At 44.5% G+C, this 26,892-nt stretch overlaps 1 protein-coding gene across 4 annotated transcripts in view; it reads left to right on the top strand.

Moving 5' to 3' along the window:
• LOC126533004 (potassium channel subfamily K member 1-like) overlaps positions 1–26,892 on the top strand; it is a 358,646-nt gene that overhangs the window by 320,167 nt on the left and 11,587 nt on the right. For all 4 annotated transcript variants that reach the window (XM_050180188.3, XM_055071684.2, XM_050180186.3 and 1 more), the window contains exons 2-4: positions 2,900–3,040; positions 20,783–20,994; positions 22,846–23,032. In XM_050180188.3, the coding sequence (XP_050036145.1) occupies positions 2,900–3,040; positions 20,783–20,994; positions 22,846–23,032 (540 nt within the window). The remainder of the gene's footprint in view (positions 1–2,899; positions 3,041–20,782; positions 20,995–22,845; positions 23,033–26,892) is intronic.

Raw genomic sequence — 26,892 nt, forward strand, 5'->3', positions numbered from 1 at the left:
TTCACGCAGAAACGCCGATGGTGGTTGTCCAAGTATGCGTAAGCATTGCGCCACTTGCTCATCTCCATGCTACCCGGTGTCGTTGTCAATGTTATGGAACTTGATCCGACCACTGTAAACCCTTATCAAGTCTCGTTCGCTTATCATGTTCGATAGCGAACGTGATAAGGCAGGTTTAATTGAGGCAGAGTGCATTGAGCGGCTGCGGTCGTCTATGCGCCATTACGGTAAATGCGACAGAGCCGCGGCGACACGAACTACACTGTATGGCGGCGCGACGCTTGCCCGCGCAGCCCAGGGTCATTGTCAACCTTATCGAACACGATCCGACCTTTTTAAATTATGCAATGTTTCACTGATGGTTTGGGTGCTTGTTTAGAACTTGTTCTTTATTCAAACGTATATGCTGTTCTGTGTGTTGTGTGGTTGTGGGGTATACACGAGCCATTGCATTCGTCTTACGTGACGGACAGGTTTCTCGTTCGATTGGCATAGAAATGCTTACGCATGTTAAATTTCTTAATTGTTGCCGAAATATCCGGGACCGTTTCTAACACATTATGTTCGAATACGGTGTCACTTAACGTCGCCACCAGTTCTGCTTTTCGCGGCTCCATTTTGGGCCTTACAGCAACACGATCTTGACGAATCCATATTATTATTATTATTATTATTATTATTATTATTATTATTATTATTATTATTATTATTATTATTATTATTGCTAGTGCAGCAGCGATGCCGCAGCTTTTCGTTTGACGCCGCTCCATTTCGCTCAAACTTGCAGGGCCGGGTTTCGGTGGCAGCCCTTAGTCTTATGGTGATTTTGAGTGCAGGGATAAACCCGCGCGATATATGTGATGACTCGATATTGTTACGAAACAATTTGCGGGCGCCCCGAGAGATACGCGCACAACGAGGGGACTCTGTCCCGCGTCTCGTTGCCACCCGTAGCGCAGCGATATCATCAAGTGAGGATTGATTTGCAGACGACGCGGAGCGGCCAAACCCGTGTCTGCGTCCGACAAACGCGCGTTTGCTGGCGCGCCACTGCGGGCGAGCATGGAGCGATGTGGCGCGTGCAAATCGGTGCCGTAGCCCGAAGGAAGTGTGCAGCGCAACGAAGCATTTTCTGAGCAGTTTTGTTAGTTTTGTTAATACATTACCATGTATTATACCGGCGCATTTGTACTGAACTTATCAACTGTGGTACGTTTCTCTCACTTTTGTACTTCACTATATGTGTGTCCTTTACTTCACTTTCTTTTCTTTTTTTGCTTTGTACAAGCGATATTTGGATTTCCTTTTAGTATCGACGTTCTCGTGGTTGGTGTAATGCTAATTAAGGGAAAATGAGACATCCGCCCAATCGTAGCAGTTGCTACAAAGGAAACCCATACGGGTTCCTCGAAAGAAAAGCCTCGCAGTTGAAGAAAAATTCGTCCTGGTCCCTTAATTAGTTACTTCTCTCCACCTTGCGGGTTTCCGCAGAACTATTATGTCAATTGGTGTAATGCTCTACTACACACTGATAGCTACCACTGTCGCGCGGCCATTGACTGTCTATAAGGGTACAAGAAACAAGGTACAAGAAGCTGTCGACTGACAAAGTCCTTTTGTCCACGTTACCTGCACTTCCCATGTGCGAAGAAATAAATTTAAATTGACAAGGCCCAATGGATTAAGAAGTATCCGTATTTCCATTGTCTGCGAGGTACGCGCCATTGAGTTTGTAGTAACGGCATTGCAAGTTTCGTGCCTTGATAGTATGCTTCGAGTCAAGCTTCGACTGACATAGTGGAGATTTATCCTGCACAGTGTGCCATGACGCTGTGCTGTTCCACTCATGAGTGACTTCAAGTCTGCCACAGAGTGACGTGAACTGCATTTCTTCAATTCTTCTTCCCGTGTGGGTCAACGTGGAGGGAATTGATGTGTCAATCTAGTGGCCCTTGTCGTTCTTGTTGGTTCATAGAATTAAGCGCAACCTAAAGCGTGCCGCTGCTGTGTAAGCCTACTTACGTGCACTCTATTAGCACTAGAATACGTTCGAAGCTCGAGCGCACGTATCGGCAATATGGGATCTGGGTCAGACGTATACATCGTCAGCGACACTGTGTATGTCGCTGACGAGTAAACCTAGCTGCTCGGTTCGCGTTTTCCGATTACTTAAATTACACCACGTTTTATCACCAATAGCACGTACCGATTCACAAGATCTAACCCTTCGCCACAAATCAGAGCATCTTGGTCTATTTCATAAACTTTCTCATCCATGGTTTCATGACAATTTATTTCAGTCACAGTCTGCCCTTCTTTCGACATTAGGGTCACTGTTTCAAAAATCAAGCGCCGTCACACATCACCTTTATGTGTGGTCTTTTATTCCGCGCGCCATCATTGAATGAAACAACTTGTCTTCTGATATTACCACTGCACCTGACCCAGTATCATTCTTATGTATTTTTTGGTCATTGCTTGTTTACTGTGAGTTGCTGTTAACCACTTAATTAATACTCCTTGAGCTTGTATATATTTCAGCAGATTATTATATTCTGTGCATTACATTATTTTTTATTATTCTTTACATTTACATTGCTCCTTTGTAGATGCGTCCTCGAAACCTCTTAGCATATTTTCGTGCGCGTATTTCGCCGTATTGTTACTCGTTAAAAGTGTTAAGAGGTTACTTGATCACTTTTTTTTGTTTCCACTTCCTCCGCCCATTTTAAATAAAACACCCTCAAGTGAGGCCCTCTAAGGGTAGTGTGAATAAATAAATAGTTCAATAAAGACACACATGACGACAAAAACAATGGTAAAGCCAATTCGTCCCCCGTCGTGTCAGTCACTCGTGCTGTCTGACGGTGGTTCCTTTCGTTTGTCTCGCCGTATGCAGACGAGGCCCTGGAGAGCTTCATCGTGGAGATTGTGCGCGCTCACGAGAACCGAGTCTCGCCGGTCAAGAACGTCACCTCGGACCCGAACTGGAGCTTCGGGCACTCGTTCTTCTTCTCCAGCACGATCATCACCACGATCGGTGAGTGTCGCTCGCGGCCTTGCAAGCTGCACGTGTATAGGGTTACTGTCGCACACATATCGGTTGATGATTACACTGTGACTCTGATATTTTAAATTTTCTCCCCATCGTGTCTTCAAACATTTCATCAGAAGTTAACCTGCTTCGACCGTGTTTCATGCTGGTTTGTTTATTCTATCGAAAATGGCACACCATAGGCCACATCGACCCGCAATCTCGACACTAAGCGAGGTCGGGCACTTCGCTTCCTAGGTAGATCACCAAAATTGGAAAAATTTACCGCAACATTTACCACTGGATCCCGAAGCGTGGCACAGTTAAAAACTTACCTCCAATGCCAATCCAATGCCAGCCACGGAGTAGGCCGGTCTTCGAGCTGAATATTTTGGCGAGAACAATGAGAAGAGCGGTAAGATCCGGCGTCTGTCATAGTTCGAAGCTGGAGTAACCATGCACCACTGACAGCACAGCATGTCTCTTGTTTTCGTGAAGAAAAGGCACACAGGTGGACACGTGACAAGTACGTTAAAGATAATCTGCAGGTTCAATCGCTGCCCAGACCCCACTTGTGAGAGTAGTCTACGACTTTGCAGCAGGACGGCGGCCCAGTACAAGAATCTAAGAGTCTGTATACCGACACGACGCGCTGTCATTTCCAACCAGCTGAGGAGTGGCTGGCAAACTCCCCTGACCAATAGAATTCTGTGCGTGGGATATTCTTGAAGGGGAGGCCATCAGCACACCAGCTGATGGCCTGGGTTTCGCTAGGTTTTTCCTGGAGATACCTTGCGGGCCACAAGCCACCTTGTGCACAGCGTTCCTTTACTCTCAATTCGACACGTTAACACACACCTTCCCTCGTTTCCGCACCCTCCCGCCTCACACCCTCTCCCCTTTAGAAGAACCCCACCTATATATACTGTGTCGAGGAAAGCGTACGTCGCCTTGAAGAAGACAAGTCCACTTGTCGAAACGTTGGCTCCTGCATTCACCTTGTTCACATTTTGCTCATCAGCTTGAGTCAAACGTGACAACCCCCGTCTACGAAGCTCCCCTCCTTCATGTGTGTTCAGTGAACAAAGGTGCGGGAGTGAGTGTCTTAACCCTCGCCCTCAACGCAGGTCCTTCGACGACTTTGGACGCTCCGATTGGACGAAGGTTAGACGGCAGTTTCCGTGGCCTAGCGATCTAGGGAAGACAGAGGGTGTGTAAGCAGACGTTTTCGGCTCCTCGGTGTGTGCTTCACTTGAGTCATGCTAAAATGACGAGCTGTAACGTTCTCCAATCTTCATGTAGATATTGTAAATAAACCCAGTACTCCTCTTTCTCGATGAGAACACGTTCCTCCCTTCAACAGCGTCCTCAGCGTGGATGAGTTGGACGACGGCGTGGGCCAGCCACCTCTTTTACGTGCCTGACCCCGACTCTTACAGCGTCCTGTTGCGGTGACACCCGCAGTGAACGGCGCCACGCGCTATACTAGCCGCTGTACTAGCCGGCCACGAAAGTTGACGAATGGCTGCTGAGATAAAAAAAAAAAGTCTCTCTCACTTCTTCACTTGTAAAATTACAAGATAACTGGTCAGGGCGTAAGCGACATCGATCATAAATTATCTCATCGACTGGCTACGCCTATAGTATACAGGGTTAACCCAGTCGTGACACGTGCCCTGCATCGAGCCACGTTGGATTCAAATGACCCGCGGAAACAGCTTGTTAGGAAGCCTTGTAGCGCTTTTACTTCCTGGCCCTCCACTCTTTCACGTGGAAAGTAAGTTGAAACTCTGCATCGGGCCGGCTGTGCCATGGACGCTGTCTATCGGGAAACAAACCTAGGTGGGTACTTTCTTTCGAGAGTGCCGCTAAAGGATAGGGCACGTCCACAGCAACCGACAGAAAGGTTGTTTAAATTACCATTGTCCATACGGAACTAGACGAGGCTAGATCAAGCGACCAAGCTGTGCCGCCATTTAGTTCTTTTGTTAGTTTCTTCACACCGCAGCCATAATGGCTCCATCTTCGAGCCATATGCTTTAAAGGTGCACGTTAAAGGGACCCTGAAACGCTTTTGACGATTTTCTACAAACGTACTGAGTCGTTAGAGTAGGTCCTTCTGATCATTAATTGACACATCTAAGTGCCCCGCGTAAAGCGTGTAATTTATTATAAGGTTTTAAATATGCACATCGCTGCCGATCGCAGCACACTGCTCGGCGGAATTTTAAGCCGCCCCTACCCATATGACCGAAATCACCCATACGACGTCAGTGGGGCGAGCTATCCGATTGGCTGACAAGGGCGCGTGATCGATAATTTTTACAACTTTATGGTAAACAAATGATCTTCGTAATAGTTGGAATGTTAGTTAATTTGTTTTTATGAAAAGAAAGTAACATAAAGAGAATGCACAAGAACAATCTTTCAGTTCACTTAAGCACTTCCGGCACACAGCAAGTGTCGTCTGCTTGTGTTACAACGTACTCCATTTTGAGGAGAGCTCCGCGGTCATAGTCGGTCTCAGTCTTTTCGCGAGCACTATGATTAGACTTTGTTGCCTTGTGGACTGCAAACGTAGCGACTGGCAATATGTCAAGCTGCGACATCGTGTCCCTCTGCAAGGCAGCGTACGAGCGAACTGGCTGCTGCGCATCGGACTGCCGCTATCCGATCGGCGCCAGGATTTGCGCGTTTGTGGCCGTCACTTTACACCGGAAGATTACTAACGCAATAGCGTTTCGCGAGTCCGGTATTAGTGCAAACGCAAGCACAAGGGGACAGAGTCTGGCCGCTCGACTGTGCCGTAACAGGATGCGCCATGAGATGAGCAGAAGGGCAAATGTGAATGGTCTGCACGGTGCATTCTTCTTTGCTGCTGGTGTGTATTTTTCGCAGGAGTGTAATCATCAACACGTTATTTTTATAAATGTTTAAAATGTTTTACACTTGGTTAGAGCAATATTAGCGCTTTGTTTGGATGGTTAAGGGCTGCGCCAACAAGTGTATGGACCGTGCAGACCGATCAGGCCGCTTACGTACGTCTACGCTAAAGTTCCTTCATCAGCTTGAGTTTAGGCCACTAGTCATTTGCCGAAATGGCCAGCTTACCTGTCGTTACCGGAATACTAGACACGTTCGGCGCTACGACAGAATGCTCGAAACGCACGCTGCTTCGATAGCTCTCGCTTGGGGTTGGCGGCCAAGCGGCTAGCGGAGAGGTCTCGCGCGGGCGGGGGCGGGCTTCAAAACAACCGGAAGTGGACGATGTGACGTCGCATCGTGACGCAAACCAGTGAAGGCGGAGCTTAGCCCCGCTCGCTCGGCGAACGAGTTGAGGAGGAATAGCATGGCTAGGGAGGAGGGTAACTTCTAATCGCTTGTAGCTCCATTAATACGTAACGCTTCACTTAAATTGTGGTGCGAATGTTCTACTTAAGCTGTACCCTACGCGTCTACAAAATTTGTCCGAACCGTTTCAGGGGCCCTTTAAAGAACCCCAGATGGTCCAAATTTCCGGAGTCCCCCAATATGGCCTGCCTCATAATCAGGTTGTGTTTTGGCACGTAAAGCCCCATAATTTTTTTTAACTTAGAAAATCCACCTGAAGAGCTTGAAGCGTGTGTCCAACTCAGCTTAGCTGCAAGAAATTGCAACTTAGAAGGAGATATCACTTTTTCAATGTATATGTACGAATAAGGTTTGTTTCCCCCTCATCAATGTTTGGCCTTCGGCATCCTTGAATTGTCTTTGAGTCCAATGTTCTGTACGAATTGACCTTCTTGTCGTCCACACTTCTGCCTAGAGCGCCGAATCGGTGCGCTGCGATGCACATAAAATCTGCGCATGCCGTGCCGGTGCGTCTGCCACACATGATTTGATCTTGATATTTATGTTGGGCAAAAGAATTCGCGCGCTGGTAAATTGCCGTCCATCCGGTCGCTGCCTTAATAGTTACTGGTTAAATCCGATTTCTCTCTTGCGTGCTGAGCTCAGAAATGTTCTCGTAAAACAACCCTTGGGCTGGTTTCAATGCAATTTCTTGCATGTTAGAGAGGAAGCTAAATTTTAGTAGTTGCGGGAAGCAGAATTTAGATTTAGGACCTCACACATTAAACAAAACATACCGAGAGTTGGTAAATTAAAAACAAATTGAAGCAAGAAATTTTCAAATCAGCAACAAATTTGATATGAGTTTACAGCTTGCCTGAAGTTCTTATAACGCTTACGGGGGTTTTGCAACAGTCCTACTCACATAATAGTGCTGTATTTTGTCTGCTTTAGATGTAGTATGTGCAGTTTACAGAATTTTGACTTTGTAACATCTTTACTTGTTACTGAGATATATAGTAGTAAACTTGATTATAATTTTTTTTATTTTGAGATTTTTGATAACCTCTGTGAAATTATCCACGACATGAATAAAACATTCTGCTTTTACAGTCGGTAGATTTTAACCTTTTCTTTGAAATACAAGCCCTGTAAGATTCGTCGGGCGATCTCGCCGCTGCCACCATTTGTTAGAGTTGTCGGACGATCTACGAGCTGTAGGCCGATCTCACCGCTGCCATTCAGACGTAAGATTTGGCAGTCGTAGCTGTAGGAAGGAGCTTAGGAGAGCAGTATTTATTTACATGTTATTTACAGTTGAACATGAGATACATCGACAGTCTAGCGTGGCTCCCAAATGGAGCCCGCAAGACGAGCATACAGCAAACAGCTTACGAGCACACAGCTCACGAGTACATTTCGAGCACGACAACGAGCACACACTAGCAGCCGACAATCGCTGCTTATATGCACTCTGCTCGACGTCATAGTTCGACGTCATTGTAGATGACCCGCCCTTTTGGAGGAGGATGAGGGCTCTCGACTTGTTGGAGGATGAGGACTTACATACACGTGCCGCACACGCACACAGGTGTAATGGTCCGGAGCCGACGTCAGAGGGGCTTCGTAGAACTCTGAGCCGGGTAGCACATTGTCTTGCGTCTTGGTCGGCGCGTGGGAAGGAGCCTTCGTCGGCTTTCCCGCGGCAACTCCCCCACCCGTAGCAAATCAGGTCCGCGTTGTTGTGTTGCGCACAAAGCCTGCTTCGTCGAACGCATCCTAGCTGAAGCGACGGAGAGTGGAGGATGCGCGCATTATTCCCGACACAAAGTCGACTTAGTCATGCCGTGGCTAGAGGTTGGCGGCGGCGTTCCAAGATGAGGTTGCCACCGCTGGCGTAAATGGCTAGCAAACTTGCACTGCAGCTGGCCGTTCTTAACAGCCCCATCAAATTCGGTGCTGTGAATGCCGAGCATATCGATTTCTCCATTTCCGTGTATTTAGATAGGAGTTCGCCAGGTAAAGGTTATGTAAAGCGAGGTAACAACGTAAGAGGAAGCTTTATTTAGCTTGAGCCTGACACCGATACCGCTTATTCAACTACATGTAAAACGCAGAAATGTTTTTCTGTGATAACCCCGGGGCCGGTTTTAATGAACGTTGTTGCATTCAAGAGAGAAAGCTAAGTTTTAGTGACGGTTTGAAACGTAATTCTGACTTAGGGCCTAAATTCGCTTTACAAGAATCGCCGGAAATTGCTGCCTGAAAAAAAAATAGAAGAATGACGTTTACAAATTCGTAACTCTGCACCAATGACAGATATTGCAGTTCCGTGAACAGCATCTGTTAGAACACCCAAAGCAGAAGTAATTGGTACATTCATTTATATCTCACATGAATTCGTTACAAGGTTTACAAGGGTATTGTAAAAGTCTTACTCACACATTAGTGGTTTATTTAGAAACCATGTATAATACACCGGTTTCACTCGACGTGCTCCCCAGCAGTTCGAGCGCATTAGACGCTTGTTCGACCGCCAGCCGCTAGGTGCACTGTCCACCGAAGCATCAGTGGAGAGCGTGAAATGCAATTAAAGAGTGGCGGTAGGGACATTTCCAGGGCGGACATTGGGTTCTGTCATGGAGCGAGCAAAAGCAAAGCTCGCGGAAAATGCCCACGGACGCAACCTTACCGTAGTAGCGGGTGGCCTAAATGACGTCCTAAACAACAACAACAAAAAAAGGACAGAACTGCGAAGGGGGTAGACGACTTGCGCGACCTGTCCCCTCAGGTGCAGATTTTGGTGTGCACGGTGCCAGAGGTGCCTGTACGTGACCTGGCTGCTAATGAAGCTATATGGACAATAGAGACTTTTAGCGTGTCCGCTATTCCGGCAAACTGGGGCGGTTTGGGCGGATTACCGGATGGCCGGGGGTGTAAACGCGAGCGGCCGGAGCGGTGAAGCCGCCTGGTGGTGTAGAGCTCAACCAGACAAATACAGAGCTAAAATTGCAGTAACCTACTTTATTCTGTTTCGCTGCTGGTACAAATTTCGGCAGTGGCGTAATTGTGTTCACAATTACGCCGCTATCGAAATGTTACACCCCAGCTAAGAAGAATATAGTAATTGGCTCTGTGTTTAGGTGGTTGAGCTTTGCGCCACCAGCTGGCGCCACCAACTTGGCCGCTCACGTTTACGCCCCCGCTAAACCGACTAACCGCCCGCGCTTGCCGGAATACCGGACACGCTAAATGTCTCTAGTAGAGAATTTTAGCGCGTCCAGTATTCCGGCAAGCGCGGAGGGTTGGCCGGTTGAGCGGGGGCGTAAACGTGAGCGGTCAGATTGGTGGCGCCAGCTAGTGGTGCAAAGCTCACCCACACAGAGAGCCACTTACTATATTCTGCTTAGCTGCTGGTGTAAATTTTCGACAGCAGCGTAATCGTGTACACAATTACGCCGCTACCGAAAATTTGCACCAGCAGCGAGGCACAATGCAGTAGGTTACTGCAATTTTAGCTCTGTGTCCGTTTGGTTGAGCTCTATGCCACCAGGCGGCTGGCACCGCTCCGGCCGCTCACGTTTTACGCCCCCGACCATCCGGCAATCCGCCCAAACTAACCCCGTTTGCCGGAATAGCGAAGACGCTAAAAGTCTCTAATAATGAAGAAGGTCCCCTAGGGAAACCTCAGAACAGCATCGCCGTGAATAACAGAAAAATGAGAACAAGAAAGAGAGCTCGCCATGGAATAAGCTACATAAACATGCAGGGCGGCAGAAGAAAGAAAAAGTGGGTAGAGATTAAGGAGCAGTTAACTAGAGAACAAATAGGGGTATATGCGGTTATGTTACAGCAACGCACCTTAGAGACTCGGAAGAGCCGCCAGTGATTGAGAATTATATTTGGGAAGAGTGCAACAGAACTAAATCAGAAAGAAAGGGGGGGGGGGGGGGGGGGGGAGTCGGAATGCTCATCCATCAGGGAGCCAAATGGAAAAGAGTAAATTCAATATGTCAAACGCATTTTTGGTTATCAGGTACAATGAGTGGAAAGAAAAGTTGGCTAGGCGTAACGTATTTGTGGACCGGAAATAATTGCACTTATGAGAATCAAGAGTTATTGGAATGCCTTAGTGCTGATATTAAGGATTTCGGGAATGATGCCGAAATTATCCTATTAGGTGACATGAATGCCCACATACAGGATCAGTATGGCTATACCGACAACAACGGGAAGTCAATGCTAGGTCTTTGTGAGCAGCATAACCTTATTATCATGAATACGTACAGGGCCTAAGTGCGAATGGCAGACCACTTGGGAAGTGAGAAACCGGCAGTCGACCATTGATTACTGCCTGATGATGGAAGGAATTCATGATAATTTTAGAGAAATGGTTATTGGCGAGGAAAGGTACAGCAGCATAGGGAGTGAACATAAACGCATCATTTTGAATATGGGATATGCTGTTGCATGGGAAAGAGAGCAAGGAGTGCAAAATGGCCAGTCTAAATCTGAACACTGAACAAATAACAACTATAGTCGCAAGAGTTGAAGAAGAACTTGGCAAATGGCCAAGCAGAGAGTGGGAATATAGTGAGCTTCTAAGTGTAATAACGACAGAAATGCGAAAAGAAAAGCGACATGTTCGTTGGAGAGGAAAAAAGAAACCGAAAAGCTGGTGGAACAGGGAGATACAAAAAGCGATTGTCGAACGACAGAAAGCATCCCGAGAGCACAGGCAGGCAACAAAGAAAGATGCAGTTGCCACAAGGTGAAGTAGTCAGAAAATGGAAAATATACCAGGAGAAAAAATCTGATTCAAACCCTGGTGCAAGCAAAGATAAAAGGTGAAATTGAATGTTGGTTGTCAGAAATACGCGAGAAGGCCGCACCTAGAATATTTTGGAGCCACATAAAATTATTAGGTAGGAAGTCTGGAACAATACAACAACATATCCTAGACGAAGATGGAAACAAAGTGGAAGGGAATGCTGCATTAAATTACATTCGAAAAATAACAGCCGAATCTTTCCAAGGCAATGAGGAGGTTGTAGTTGAGCAGGAAAGGGGCATGAAAGAGACCCAGATGGAAAAGGAGCTGATGCTGAAAAATTTCAACTGGAAGAAAGCCGAAGGGAAAATTCCCAAGCGCACAGCCAATGGGCTAGACGAGGTTCCCGCTAGGCTGATTAATGAACTAGGACCAAATAGATGAATACCAGACAGTTAATATTTAATTTATAAAGGTAAGGGGAGAAAGATAGAATTCACTCATATAGACCGTTGACCACTATATTGGTAATATACAGGTTAGCAATGCAGGCAATTAAGTTAAAGCTTCAAGCGTGGGCAGGGAATAATGGCATTTTGTGAGAACTTCAGAATGGCTTCAGAATAAGTAGGCATTTGGATGATAACTTATTTGTCCTTACTCAAGGTATTGAAATATCAAGAGTAGAAAGGAGGCCATTATATTTGGCATTATTTAGATATTACAGGAGCGTATGACAACGTAGACCACAACATATTGTGGGCTGTTCTGGAAAGGGAAGGCTTAGGCGACGATTGTCTACAGCTTTTGAGAGAGGTTTACCTAGGAAATACCGTTTGCATTGAATGGGAAGGGACGATGAGCGAGGAGAAACTTGATATCAACAAGGGACTGAGGCAGGGGTGTCCTTTATCCCCACTGCTTTCTTACGATGTACATGGTGAGGATGGAAAGCGCACTAGAAGGAAGTAATATCAGGTTTAATCTTTCATACAAACAGGTGGGTACAGTAGTAGAGCAGCAGCTTCCAGGTTTGTTTTATGCGGACGACATTGTGTTGCTAGCTAACAAACAAAGTGATGTGCAATGTCTGGATAATATCTGGACAGGAAGTTACGTCTGAAATATAGCGTTAAAAAATTATGCAGATACCACGCACTGTGGAAATTGGTGTAAGTGAAGCTTTCCATGCTGGATGCTTTTATTGACAATAATTAGTGCTGATAGTGGTGGCTAAAGCTTAATTTCTTCAACGTTTAGTCTAACACGAGAGTGGGGAGTTGATGTTAAACATTACGTTGCGTGCACCACTTCTGTTTGTCTGCGTAGTAGACGATCAGAACACACAGGGAGAGGTGTTTGCTTGAGGCGTTGTTGCGCGCCATATTTCATAACCTCTGAGAGGCTTGAGCATTGCCATTGCTTCACATGGCACATCCCACCGTGGCAGAAGTATTAAACTTGAATTGGATTATGGGCTTGTACATGCCAAAACCACAATCGGATTATGAGGCACGTCGTAGTGGCAGACTCCGGATTAATGTTGACACTGTAATGTTCTTTAATGTGTCCCAAAATTTAAGTGCATGTGCGTTTTCTATTTTGCCCCCGTCGAAATGCAGCTGCCGCGGTTTGGATCAAATCCCACACATTGGCCACTCACGGGAAGACTACGAATGAAGCTGTGCAGGGTGATATGGGCTGGACAAGTTTTGAAGTGAGGGAAGCTCACTGTAAAATTAATTATGAAAAATGACGGAGGAATATGGAAGAAAGTAAATGGGCTGGGAGAGTGTTCAGGCATTTGTGCAGAATAAACATTGATTCACAGTGGAGGAAAAGAACTAGGAAGCTTACCAGCAAGTATGCGGCCTTTATGGTGAGCAACAGCAACAAAGAACGTCAAGTGCAAAGTCAGAGAAGCAGAGATAATCTCATGGGTGGCCACAATGGAAAAGAAACCTGCCATGAGTAACTACATAAGAGGAAAAAAAGAAATCAGGAAAGAAATAATTTATGATAACTCAAAGGGAAGCTCATTACTTTTCTAAGCGAAATCAGGATGCCTCAGAAGTCGGAACATGCACTTATCAAGCAAGATATAAGAAGGAAGAAAAAGCATGTGCTTGCTACGGTAAAGCTAGGGAAATGATGGAGCATGTTTTATTAGACTGTGAAGATAACTGCCCAGCGGTCGATTTAGGAATCACTGGCCTCCTTAAAGCCCTTTAGTTCAGCGAGAGCAGGGGGAAAGCAAACATGTCCGCAGCAGAGATTAGTAAGAGGCGATTGGAAGATTGGTGGAAGAAAAGTAGGGAAACAACAAAAAACAATGGAGGCGTACAAAAACAAAGTTCACAATAGGGGTTGATGTAGAAACTTTGGTCATAGGAATTCGAGGTGGGTTTTTTCTTCCTTTTCTTTTTTAACATAGGTAGAACATTAGGCAATAAAACAAGAGCTTGCTGGGCCAACCCACCGCCCCGTTCCAAAGGGTACGCTCATAATATCCATCCATCCAGATTTATGAACACATTCGTAATGGACAAATGGTGCAACAGAAGGTCCCCGGATTGATGTATGCGGATGACATAGTGCTACTACCGGACAATGCAAGAGATTTACAGACACTTGCGAATATGTGTGGCAACGTAGCAACGAATCTAGGCCTTAAGAGGAAGCTTTAGCTCGAGTGCTCCTATCTAAATACATGTAAAAGGAGAATTCATTTTCCTCCACAACCACTGCACCAAGTTTGACGAGGTTTGTTGCATTTAAAAGAAAAACTTAAAATCTAATGACTGTTGGTTTTGAATATTTTATTTAGGTCGTCAATTTCTTATTAAAATTTTCAGAAAACAAGACTATCAGGTTTGCAACTCTAACTTAGCAAGGAAAAATTATATCTCAATTCTGTGAATTGCATCTGATAGTACATATAAAGAAGACAAAATTGATATGTTACATATGAATCTAAAAAGAAATTCAGTAATATGGAATTACAGCTTCTGCAGAACCTTTGTACACGAAGTAACAGATTCACATAAGATATAATTTGACATATTTACTTTGTCCGTTTTGAATGATCTAATGGATGCTGTTGACAGAACCCTGATATGTGTTCTTGGTGCAGAGCTATTACTTTATAAACTTTGTGCATCTATATTTTTCAAACTTTCGAATTCTTTAAAATTTTTTTAACAAAATACAGGCCCTAAAATCGAAATTCCGCCTCCAATAGACACTAGAATTTAACAATCTCTCTCAAATGCAACAAATTTTATTAGGATTAGTCCAGGAGTTGTCTCAGAAAAGCGTTTTTGCATTTTACATGTATTTGAATAGGCCGCATCGGAGTTGGGCCCGAGCTAAAGCTTTCTCTTAAGTTTAGCACAGAGAAATCTGCAATTATGATCTTCAATGAAGAGAAGAGTAATTACGTGGTGTCAATTCAACAGCAAGTCATGCCCATAGTCAACCAATATAAGTACCTTGGCATATACATAAACGAAGGAGACTTACTCGAGCACCCGTCAAGATAATCTGAAAATAAAGGGTAAGCAGAATGTAGCAATAATTAAACGTAGAGCACTTTGGGGCTACAATAAATATGAGATGGTGTTTCGAATCTGAAAAGGAGTAATGGTGCCAGCGCTAACGCTCGCAAATGCCATTCTGCGCTTATCATCGGATATCTTGTCTGGGCTGGAAGTTAACCAAAGATTGGTGGACCGGTTGGCTTTTGGAGCCCACGACAAAACCACAAATGAGGTAGTGCAGGGTGACATCGATTGGACCTCGTTTGAAGTCAGAGAAGCGCAGAGGAAAATTCGTTTTGAAAACTCGGGAGCATGGCTGAAGTGCACAAGAATCGGTACCTGCAAAACGTGGGCACAGAAAGGAAGAAGAGGTCAAGAAAGCTGACAACCAAGTACAACGTAATTGAAAGTGTAAATATAGACAACTAGGAGTCATCAGAATGAAAGTGAGAGAAACCAAGACAGTTAATTTGCTGTAGGGAATGGTGTCGCCAGAATATCCTCTTGACTGCTGTGATTATCCGTGACCCCCCGCAAAAGCATTGCAGAAACTGCAATGCTTACGTTTCTACTAGCATTCAACCGTCCAGAGGGAAATCATATAGAATGGTAGAGCAACAGAAAGCTGCATCGGGAGTTTTTCGTGTTGCTCTACAATTTTCTCATCGACACTTATAATCGAATTATAGTATTTGAGAAGTTGATTAATTAAGACTAGGTAATTAGGCGGAATGCCAAAAATAAACTGATTAGTTCCAAGTGACGGCAAATACCATTACCTTGGTTCTGTGCAGCTTGGTGGCATTTGCATATATTTTAAATCTTGGTGCGTGATTGTTGGGACATTCTGTATATATCACACATGTTACTGTAACTGGCCTGTACGAGCTTCTCTTATCCTCATCACCTTTGCCTTTGTAGATGAAGTTCATCTTGCTTTCACGCCATCCAACAGGAGTTTTCTTCGTTCTAATCACTTGCTCAATGGCATTAGTGAGCAGTGCCCTTGCTCTTTAGGCTGTAGTTTCTAATTAGCTGTTTTGTGGTTTCATCGGTTCCTGCGGCAGTGTTATTAAGGACATTTTCTTCTGCTTATTCCAGTAGAAGATTCTATGCTACATTTTGACCTCTCGGGCTTCTCTGTTATTGCTGGGTATGTTTGGGTCTGAACTACGCTTTCTTGGATGGATGAATGGGTGGGCGTCCCTTTTGAAACGGGGTGGTGGGTTGCACCACCAAGCTCTTGTTCTTATTTTGCCTAATGTCCTACCTATATTTTGAGAAAGCACACACACAAAGAATTCCCAGCATCAGACTTTTTGGGTAATTACTGGGAACTCTATTTTTGTACATCTCCGGTCTGTGCATATGCCTCCATTGTTTGTGGTCTCCCTTGTTACGTCTCAAAATCACAAAGGTGTTAATTGGACGTTTGCCACGTGTCGAACCACCACCCCTCCTATCCAGACGTCAACACAGCGTGGACACCAGCTGTTGAAGGGTCCCACGAAAGGTGCTCACCCCACCATTACCTGGAAACCTGAGCAAAAGATGAAAAGGAGGGAACCACAACGACGAACTAAGAGGTGCAGTTAATGAGACATTTGCAACGAGCCAAACCACCACCCCTCCTATCCAGACATCAACACAGCGTGGACGCCGACTGTTAAAGGGTCCCACGAAAGGCACTCACCCCAACATTACCTGGAAGCCTGAGCAAAGGATGAAAAGGAGGGGGACAACGACGACGAATTGGGTGTCACCGATTGCTTTCTTGCCACAGATTCTAAGCCAGTCTCTTTGGAGCCGGAGTTACGGCGGGTTTTTGCGAGCATGGGTGCAGTATCGCCACGAAGTCCAGCAGTGCGATTTGTTGCTGGACAGTCTTCAGATTCCCTACTCCACTTGCCTAAGGAAAACGACAGGATTAACAGCAGAGACTTTTCGAGAGTGGGGACAGAGGGTCCTAATGTTAACTGAGACGTTTAACTTGCTCCTTCATGGAGTGGGCTTCTGTACTGGAGCCATCTAACTAAGCTAATAAACCATTTTCCTTCATTTTCTACAACCTGACATAGCAGTCGATGGGCTTGGTGGATTCCACGCCCTGAACACCACCCTAGCCACAACACCCTACTTTTCTGCCACCAATCTTCCGACTGCCACTTATTAATCTCTATTGCGGCCATGTTTAGTTTCCCCTGGCTCTCGCTGAACCCAAGGGCTTCAAGGAGACCAGAGGAGCCTAAACCAACAACTGGGCAGATATCTTCACATTCTAATAAAACATGTTCCACCGATTCTCTATAGCTTTACCGCAGCAATCACATGCCTCTTCCTTGGTGTACCTCGCTTTACAGCTACGCGTTCTAAGGCATCCTGATCTCACTTCGGAAAGTAAAGAGCTTCCCTTTGAGTTATTATAAATTGTTTCTTTCTCGATTTCGATTTTTTTATTTGGGGTAGTTACTCATAGCAGGTTTATTTTCCATTGCCGCCACCCATGAGATTGTCTCAGCCTCTCACAATTTGCGTTTGACATTTTTTGTTGCCATGTTGCTCACCGTACCGGTCGCATACTTGCTGGTAAGCTTCCTAGTTCTTTTCCTCCACTGTGAGTCAATATTTTTTCCTGTACAAATATCTGAACAATCTCGTAACCCATTTACTTTCTTCCATATTCCTCAGTCGTTCTTCAATATCAATTTTACTCTGAGCATCCATCACTTCAAAACTTGTCTAGTCCATATCACCCTGCACAGCTTCATTAGTAGTCTTGCCGTGAGTGCCCAGTGCGAGGCATCCCACTGACCTATGGTTGCGATTGAGCCCAGGTTGTCTCCCTGACTACAAATACCAACTGCATTTTCATATGTAAGTACTGGAACCATTGCACCTTTACACAAACCCCAGAACACCTCGTACCTATTGTATCCTGATAGTGCTCTGTTTCATTATGGCTGCATTTCTTTTCCCTTTTGCTATTATTGATTTTTCCTGTGTCTCCAGATATCTATAGCCTTCGTATATCCATACACCAAGGTATTTATATTCTTTTACCAGAGTTCTTTCCTGGCACTGTATGAACGTGGTATGTTCAGTGTTTTCATTTAATACCATAAAACTTTATTTTTAACACTAAATTTTAATCCTTAATTCTCACCTTCTTGTCCGCACATATCAGCTTGACGTTGCATATCACCTTGCTTGCCAGCAAGCAACACAATGTTGTCCGTACAAAGCAAACCTGGAAGCTGCTGCTCTACTACTGTACCTGCCTGCTTGGATGAGCCATTAAACTCAATATTGCTTCCCTCTAGCGCCTTTCCATCCTCACCATGTACATCATAAACAGCAGCAGGGACAGAGGGAACCCCTGTTCCAGTCCCTTGTCGATATCAAATTTCTCCTCGCTCCTCATCCCTTCCTATTCGGCTCAAACGGTATTTGTTTTATAAATATGCCTCAAAAGCTGCATACAGTCGATGCCTACACCTTTGCCTTCCAGAATATCTCACAGAATGTTGTGGTATACGTTGGCATATGCTCCGGTAATCTCTAAAAAAAGCCACATATGTAACGGTCTCTTTTCTTCTCCGGATATTCTGGAGTTCTCCCAATATGCAATTTTGTTGGGCCCATGCTTGCAGTTTTAATTTAATCGCCTGCATTGCTAACCTAGTATATTACCGATGTGGTGGTCAACGATCTGTATATGAGTGAATCTTTCCCCTCGTTACCTTTATAAATTAAATCCATTCTAATTTGTCGCCAAATGTCTGGTATTCACCTACCTTGTAAGCCTTCTTCTACTGCTATCAATGGAGCTTCCTTACTTTCTGGTCCTAGCTCATTAATGAGCCTAACGAGAACGTCGTCAAAACCTGTGGCTGTGCGTTTTGGAATTTTCTTTCAGCTTTCTTCCAGTTGAAATTTCTCAGCACCAGTTTCTTTCCCGTCTGGTTCTCGTTCATGCTCTTTTGTTCCTCAGAAATAACCACTTCATCATTGCCTCGAAATGATTTGGCTGTTATTTTTCGAATGTAATTTATGCTGCAAATTATTTTTATGTAATTCTTTGCCTCTGTTAAAATTTAGTCACTGTTGGAAGCAGTAATTTTTACTTAAGCCGTCAATTATTTTATAACGATTGTTGAAAATCGCAAATCTTCAGAAAACGAAACTATGAAGTTTAAAACTCTGTAATTCAGCAAGTAAAAACGATATTTTAATTCTGTAAAATGCATCTAATAGTACATAAACGGACAATCGCTACTTTTGAAAAGCCCTCGTAAACACTGTAACAAATTCACGTGATCGCGATATAAATGAATATATCAAATTCGTCCGCTTTGGTTGTTCTGACGGATGCAGTTTACAAAACTGCAATATCTATTTTTGGTGCAGAGTTAGATTCGTAAATTTCGTTTTCTTTTTCAACCTTATCCTTTTTCGGCAATCTTTGTAAAAACATCAAAGCTATAAATAAAGACGTAACTTCCAACAGTCTCTAGAATTTAGCTTTTTTCTTCAAATGCACTAAATGTCATTAAAATAGGCCCAGGTGTTATTTCAGAAAAGGGTTTGTCCGTATTACATGTATTCGAAACAGGCTTCGTCCGAGTTGGGGCCGAGCACGGAGGAAGGAAACTTCTCCTACCCCCTCCGCGCGCTAGGAGAAAAGTGTGGCGGAAATGACGTAGTGGGTTCTCATTTTTTTGCTGCTTTTTTATTTTTTTTGTTGTATGGCCACGCCTTTTGGGCCACAATGGCGGCGTTGTTATGGTTTTGAGCGCTCACACGTGTTGCTCTGGTAGGTTTCGGGCCGTGGCAAAGGCGCTGAGTGGGCGGGTTTGCGTTAGTCACCGTGTCTTGTTGCGCTGTGTTACCTGCACCCTGCTCTGCCAGATGTTGCGCGAGCGCGCGCGCTCCGCGCGCGACACCACGCGCAGCGCGGCGTGGTTTCGCGAAAGATGTAAACAAGAGAGGAGGGTGGCCCAAAAGGCGGAGCATCGCCATGAGCAACGCCAAATTCCGGCTTCACTTTTGCTTCACAAAGAGTGACGTCAGGGCCTCTCCTTAGTTTCCTTCCTCCGCGGGGCCGAGCTAAAGCACGCCACAAAGCCTTCAGATTCGGTTTCGTTTTCCATTAGAATTATGTATACTGAAGTCATGACGCCGAAGGTTGTAGCATGGGAGCAGAACTCGGAAACGTTTTGGCATTCGCCCCGACTCGCTCTGTCCTCTGCTAGGTTGCACTGCTGCTACATGCGCAGCAAAGCAACTTGTAAGCTGCACAACTCACGTGCATGCAGTGAAACTGACATAACATGTTGCTGGAGCAGAATCGCAGATAACCTTTTATTGCAATATTGCTATTGTTTACAGTCACCAAAGAAGTGGGGAATAAAAATATCTTCTTTACTTTTATGCGTCATTTTGATGCATATTTTCTGTGCATCACCAAAAAGAGAAATAATGATAGCCATTGCCTAAATTGCCCCAAGAGAATTTTATGCACAAGGAAGATATCTTCAGATTATTTCTGAGGTAGACCCATTTTCATATCGGGCCATGCTGATTAACTAGCATCAGAAGTATCGCATTTAGATGCACTCATTCAATGCACACAGATGCAAAAGGCACAAAGTGGCACCGATAAAGGGCAGGGAGGGCGTATAACGTATTGAGTGCATAGTCAACACACACTTTTGAGACCAACCAAACAGAATGTTGTCACTGGTAGCTTACCTACTACTCATTATCACACCGTCAGCTATGGCGCAGGATGAAATTTTAGCACTCTTTAAATGCATTCGCCCGCTATGTACTTGAATGTGTACTTTTTTCTTAAATGCACTGAAATGAGCACACCATTCTAAACTAAATGTAAAACATACTAAGTGAAGATTTACTATGTTGAGTACACATGTGCAGTTGCTATTTTTGGATGCAGAATTGCACGCAATGTAAGGCTTATAGAGCTAACTTAGTTCCATGGTGTTCCGTGATCATGAGAGTTGTGGCTAACATTTTACTCAAATTGATTTAGCTGCCCAAAGCGTGGACAAAATTGCTTATGGGTGGCAATATGTTGCCATGGTGCAGGCTACGGCAACATCACGCCACTGTCCACGGGTGGCAAGATCTTCTGCATCGTGTATGGGCTGATTGGCATCCCGCTGACCCTGATCCTGCTGTCGGCTTTCGTCGAGCGACTCCTAATCCCTGTCACCTACATGCTGCAGTTTCTCAACTCGCGCCTCGGGCACCTCTACCAGGCATTCAATATCCGTGTCCTCCACCTCTTCATTGTTGGTGTATGAACACTTCCTGTTTCCTGCAGCGGTGCCTTGTGCCACTGCAACTCTTGGTTATCAACTAAGACTCATCAGATGTCAACAGTTGAAACTTTCCACACAGACTGATAACTGCAATTTTTGTTGCACAAAACAATGCAAAAGATGTGGTATAGTGAGCAGACGTCATAAGAGCAGGCAACAAAAGAGGCAAGCACTAGTGGGGAAACAACACAAGCACTTGTGTTGTCTACCCACTCATCTGTATCTTATGCAGTGTTTTCAAGTATAGAACGTAACCAACTAGTCCAAACCAACACCTAACTGAATTTGATGCTTTCATTTGGCAATTCTGGTGAATACTGTTATATTCCCTACTGCCTGATGTATTATTACCCATATGACATTAACTTTATGTGCAAGGTTTGAACAGTAAGTGTTAAAGGAACATAAGGCATCCTGTTAAACATGGGGGCCTTTGAGGTAATAATAAATAATAAAAAATAAATATATGGGCCCTTGGATAAGTTTTACCATAGACAGGCACCATCTTCTGCAACTACTAAAAGACAGCAGAGTCACAAGGCTATAGCCCTGCATTTTCACTGGCAAAAACTTTTGTGATATCATTTCTGAATGGCCTTATATCACTATTTTTGTTAGTGCTGTTTCTTTCGCTTTTTCCCTCAAACATGAAAATTAATAGCACTATTGTTCCTGCTCAAATCAAGCCCCTGGTAATGCACCATATCTTTGTCCTAGTGCTTACTGTAGTTTCCGGATTTATTGGAATAACTGCCAGTTTATCTCAGATGTGTCAACGATGCATTGAAATATAGTGGCTCAATGTAAACAACTACATTTGATTCAGTGACTGCAAACAGCCCACAAACCACCCTGCATGTCTCCCTTGCATGCTGTTCTTTGATGCTACACTCTTGCCTCGCATACCGCAAGAGTAACTGTGCCACATGGAGTGCTCAGTTTGAGCAGCTATGGCGAGCACTGCAAAAGGACAAGAGGAAGGACAATGGCGCAACACATATGTACGTTGACACGAAAGTCAGCACCCGTTTGTGTTGATTGCCTTGTTGACTCGCTTCACTTGTCTTTTTGCACTGTCACTCGCTTACTGTGGCCAAAACCAACTGCTCCACAGACAATCCATAATGAAGCAGCTAGCTGTGCAGTTCTGCACTGCTCACATTAGTCCTCTCGGATATTAATTACCTGGCATTTGACATTCCATTGTTAAATGATCTTCATCCAGCGTAGACATGCATCGGCACTCAATCAGCACCTTCAAACATGGTCGAATAAAGTGGAAAGTTGAATGAAGTCATCAAACGAACGAGTTATCTAAACCCTATGTAATTTGAATTTGTGTTTATTGATATGGTATCACAAAAGAAAAATGACAAGAGTGAACTGGAGGTAGCGAAGACTACAAACAAAAACATTTATTGCACGACCACAATATATACTGGGGAAACAAGAATAGAAAAGCATCAAGAGCATAAACACTCTGAAAAGAATGGTTACATCTGCACAGAGGGACGTTTTCAGGGAAGACAAACATGAGTATCTTTTCGCAAAAACACAGTGAGTCATTTTCTTGCTTGTCTAGAGATGATTTGTGCACATAGTTGTATGGTAAGGCACTCCTGATCTGCGCACAAACAGTCGAACCTTGTTATAACGAAGTCATATACATGAGTATACCTTCGTTATATCCAATATTCATTATAAGCATATTTTCGTTACATGCTGATATCAGCAAGAAACAGATTTACTCCCATTGTATCCAATTATTTGTTATATGTCAATGTATGGCCAGCATTTGTGTATGACAGTGCCCTGGTTCCTTTGCAGCTGTTGGTGGTGATCTTCTTCTTCCTGGTGCCTGCGGCCATCTTCTCATCCCTGGAGCCAGAGTGGGACTATGTGGACTCACTTTACTACTGCTTCATATCTCTCACAACCATTGGTCTTGGCGATTTCACACCTGGAGACAGCTATGAGCAGCCCTACAGGCCTCTCTACAAAGTGGCAGTTGTGGGTGAGCACAGCATGGCTCAATTATTGCCAAGCTCGGTTTAGGTCATTCCACTTAGTTTACATGCAATGGCCTCCACTTAATCGACATCCTCTGGACAGATATACTTATTACCGTCTAATTATGGCACAAGGCAAGATCAGTCTCCTTATTCCTATGAGCATAATAGTTGGTCTTTTGCACAAAGCTTGATACTGAGAAACAGTTGTGGAACTGACCATGTTCATGTTGGTATGTCCCATTTGTTTGAATGAGCTAGTTCTTAAGAAAGAAAGAAACGGCGTGTCTCATGATGAGGTCTTGGTTTTGACACATAAAACCCCATAATTTGATTTTTAGCTAGTTCTTTAAAGTTTATTTAGGCATAGCACCGTATCTTGGAAGCACTAACAAGAGCTCAAAAACTGAAAGTGCAGTAAACCCTTCAAGCCAGAATGCCTTCTGTATGGACAATTTAAGTTCCCACCCATGGATGCCAGCACCTTGGGATGTGGTGGCATCCCCCCTTTCCTATTACAGTGAAGCTGTCAGGGGGAGTTTCGCAACTGTTTTCGTGCAGCAAACACCAGCAAGCGACAGCCTGGTTGATATCAAATGTAGATGAAACGCAAATCTGTGCTGGAGCCTCGAATTGAAACTTTCTGAAACTTAACTTGAAAATTAATAATTAATGATTCCAAAATAAAAGTTATGCTGCATATATCTTCTCATTCATATACGTAGACAACTTATATGCACAGGTTTTTAACCAGTAATCTGCAATTCTTGTGTCTCGCATCGCATTATATACCCGCTCCATATTAAAGGTCAGTGAGGAGTTTCTACAGCTGCAACAGTAAAAGCTGACGACATGTTGCTGCCTGTGTGGGAGCCATCACGAAGAAAAGCCAGCTATTACTGCGCTCAAACACAACAGCAGGTTTGAGCGAGGCAGTGAACCAGCAAGCAGAACCCTAGTCCATACAAAAGGGTGTGAGAGCTTGTTTATACAGCTATGCTGTCTTTGATGTATTGGTTGTCAGATTGACATAAATCTGATAAGGATTTTTTGTTACTTATTCATGTGGCGATATTCAGTTCATGCATTAAGGAAATGCTGAGTGCGTGCACAAAAACATACTGTTTCTAAATATGCAGCGATACTGGCTGTTGCTCCTTCATTATAAACTGCCCTCATAAAACAGCCAATTTCTAGAGCTTCCTCGATATTTTCGCTACTGAAGGCTCCCGATGTATGTGGCACTGGCTGGGACTTGGCAAACATGCACATCTCATACATGCGCACTGCTTTAGTGAAACTGGCATCTCCTCCAAATATGTGTTCTGTTCAACAACTGTCAGAAATAATGGTAAAAAACAAGGTGTCATTCTCTTTTTGAGTGAAGCAAGCCTACTACCTTGGCTGATGTCTGAAATGGCGGCAGCACAGCATGGTGGGGCACAAGGGCACTTCTCAACTGCAACAGTGGTTGTTTATCTACACAACATGCACTTCATTCAGAGATGCTCGGACGAAACAAAAACTATCAAACATTTATCCATGCACAAGTTTTGTTTCATTGTTACAGACTGGACAAGACAATGGGGGTTTGTGCATCTGCGGGCAAAGCTGCATTTCCAAAGAGTGTGCACTGATGTCTGAATGCTGTGCATATATGGAAGGCTCAGGTTTGTATATGTGCTGGTTGTCCTTGTTGAGGGTAATGTTTTTAGGAATGAAAGGCTTCATGACTATCCAGATTCTCATGACTTCTCGTTGCCCGGTCATCTGGAGTTCATCACTGTGCCGTGTTGTTCTAAAGTGTAAGAGTTGGGGTCGGGCATGTCAAAAGAGGCACCTGGCCCATGCCGTTGTCCGACTCATCCACGCTAAGGACGTTGTTGAAGGGAGGAATACGTTCTCATCTAGAACAAGGAGAAATTCGTTTATTTACAATATTTACATGAAAGGTGAAGAACGTTACATTTCATCGGTCTAGCATGACTGAAAATGAAGCACACCGAAGAGCAAAAACGGGTGCTTAAAACCCCCCTCTGTCCTCCCTGCCGTCCAACCTTCATCCAATCGGAGCGTTCAGAGTCGTCAAAGAACCCGCCTTTGAGGGCGAAGGTTCATACACTCACTCCCGCACTTTTGTTTCACTGAACACACTGAATGGAGTGGGGCCTCGTAGACGGGTTGTCACACTTGACTCAAGCTCGTGAGTCTTGATTCCAGAGTTGACTCCGTAGTTAGCTGCTGCGTATGTCAAACGACAGTGACGATTACTACAGTGACGTAGGAAACCCTTTTCCAGGAGTTTTCTTGCTCCAATTGGTCTGTGAAGGTGACAGCGAACCAGCTAACAATACTCGGTCCGCCAAACGTGTCTAGCCTTAAATTTGTCGGCTTCATGAAGTGATTTGTCGCGGCGAGCTAGCAGAGGTTAGAAGCTCACTACCCCTGCTGGCCAATCGTAACAGCTTCTCCATGGCCCCGAAAATCTTGACTGCCCAGTACTGATAACCACAGGGCAGGGAGAGAATGGCTGGTGGCAAGGGGGATGACTTGACTAGCAACAACCAGCTGCATAATGCTGAGATGCACCCCAGAACATCTCACAATGACAGGCAACAGCAAAGTTAACCCCACAACACTGCTCTGTGCAGCGATGAAGTATCTTTGATCTCACTTTATACCAGCCAGGCTTCCAAGAAAACATGAGTGCAGAAACAACAAATACTGCCTTTTGCTACGCAAATTTCGAAGGAATTTCGTGCTGACGAAGTTAGCAATCATGGATGGAGTCCTTCTAAATAAAAAGTGATCGTCTTGGCTTAATAAAAAAAATTCACAACAAAATGTAGTTGGGATCCCTAAACACAGAGCAAGTTTCAAATTAGCCTGCTCAAGCTATCCGCATTGCTATGCAACTTTCCCTTCTTATATCTAACGGAGAAGTTATCCTGTTGGAGAGTGAGGCTCCATCGGAGCAAGTGGACATTTTTTTGTGACATTTGATTAAACCACGTCAGAGGGCAGTCAGTGGTCAGTCTCAAAGATGAATCTTGCTCTATACAAGTAACACAACTTCTGGGCTGCCCGAACGAAACAGGCACATTCTGTCTCTGAAACGCTATAGGCTTCCTCTCTTACAGTTAGTTTACGGCTGGCATAGAGAATCAGATATTCCTCATTATCATCGCCAACCTAAGTACGATGCCCATTCCCCTGTCGCTTGCATTGCACTGAACTATGAATTCTTTTGTATAGCCTGGCGTACAAAGCACAGTATGAAAAACTAATAACGTTTTCAAACCTTGGAAAGCATTCTCGTTGTACTTATCCCAGTGTACGCTACTCGGTGCTCCCTTTCGGAGGGCGTCCGTTAAAGGACTTGCCATTTGCAAGTAATTCGGAATGTATCGTTGATAGTACCCCACAAGTCCCAAAAATGAACAAATGTCTGTTTTCATGTGCGGCTGTCAAAAATCTCGAATCATAGTTGTTTTCAGCCCGGCCAGCCGTCTCGTGCCCTAGCCGACAACATGGCCCAGATAAGTAACCTATGAGCAGACAAACCTACATTTTCCCGCCTTGATTGTTAAGCCTGCCTCTCTCAATCTCGAGAACACCTCAAGGAGTATAGATTTTTGGGCTTGTTGGTTCATTGCATCAATTGAAGTCATAGCGCTGGATTGACATTGCACTCATTGACATTGGATTGACATTGCGCTCACAGCGCTGATTGACATCCTGTCATCTTTCTTGTCCATGTCAATTCAGTGCTATGCATCGAGCTATGCTTCAATGCATCGAGAACACCTGCTTGAGGTGTGAAACATGCTGTTTCCAGCTGTCAGAAAAAATTGCGACATTGTCA

Source organism: Dermacentor andersoni, chromosome 7 (assembly GCF_023375885.2).
Source record: "Dermacentor andersoni chromosome 7, qqDerAnde1_hic_scaffold, whole genome shotgun sequence".
Taxonomy (NCBI): Eukaryota; Metazoa; Arthropoda; class Arachnida; order Ixodida; family Ixodidae; genus Dermacentor; species Dermacentor andersoni.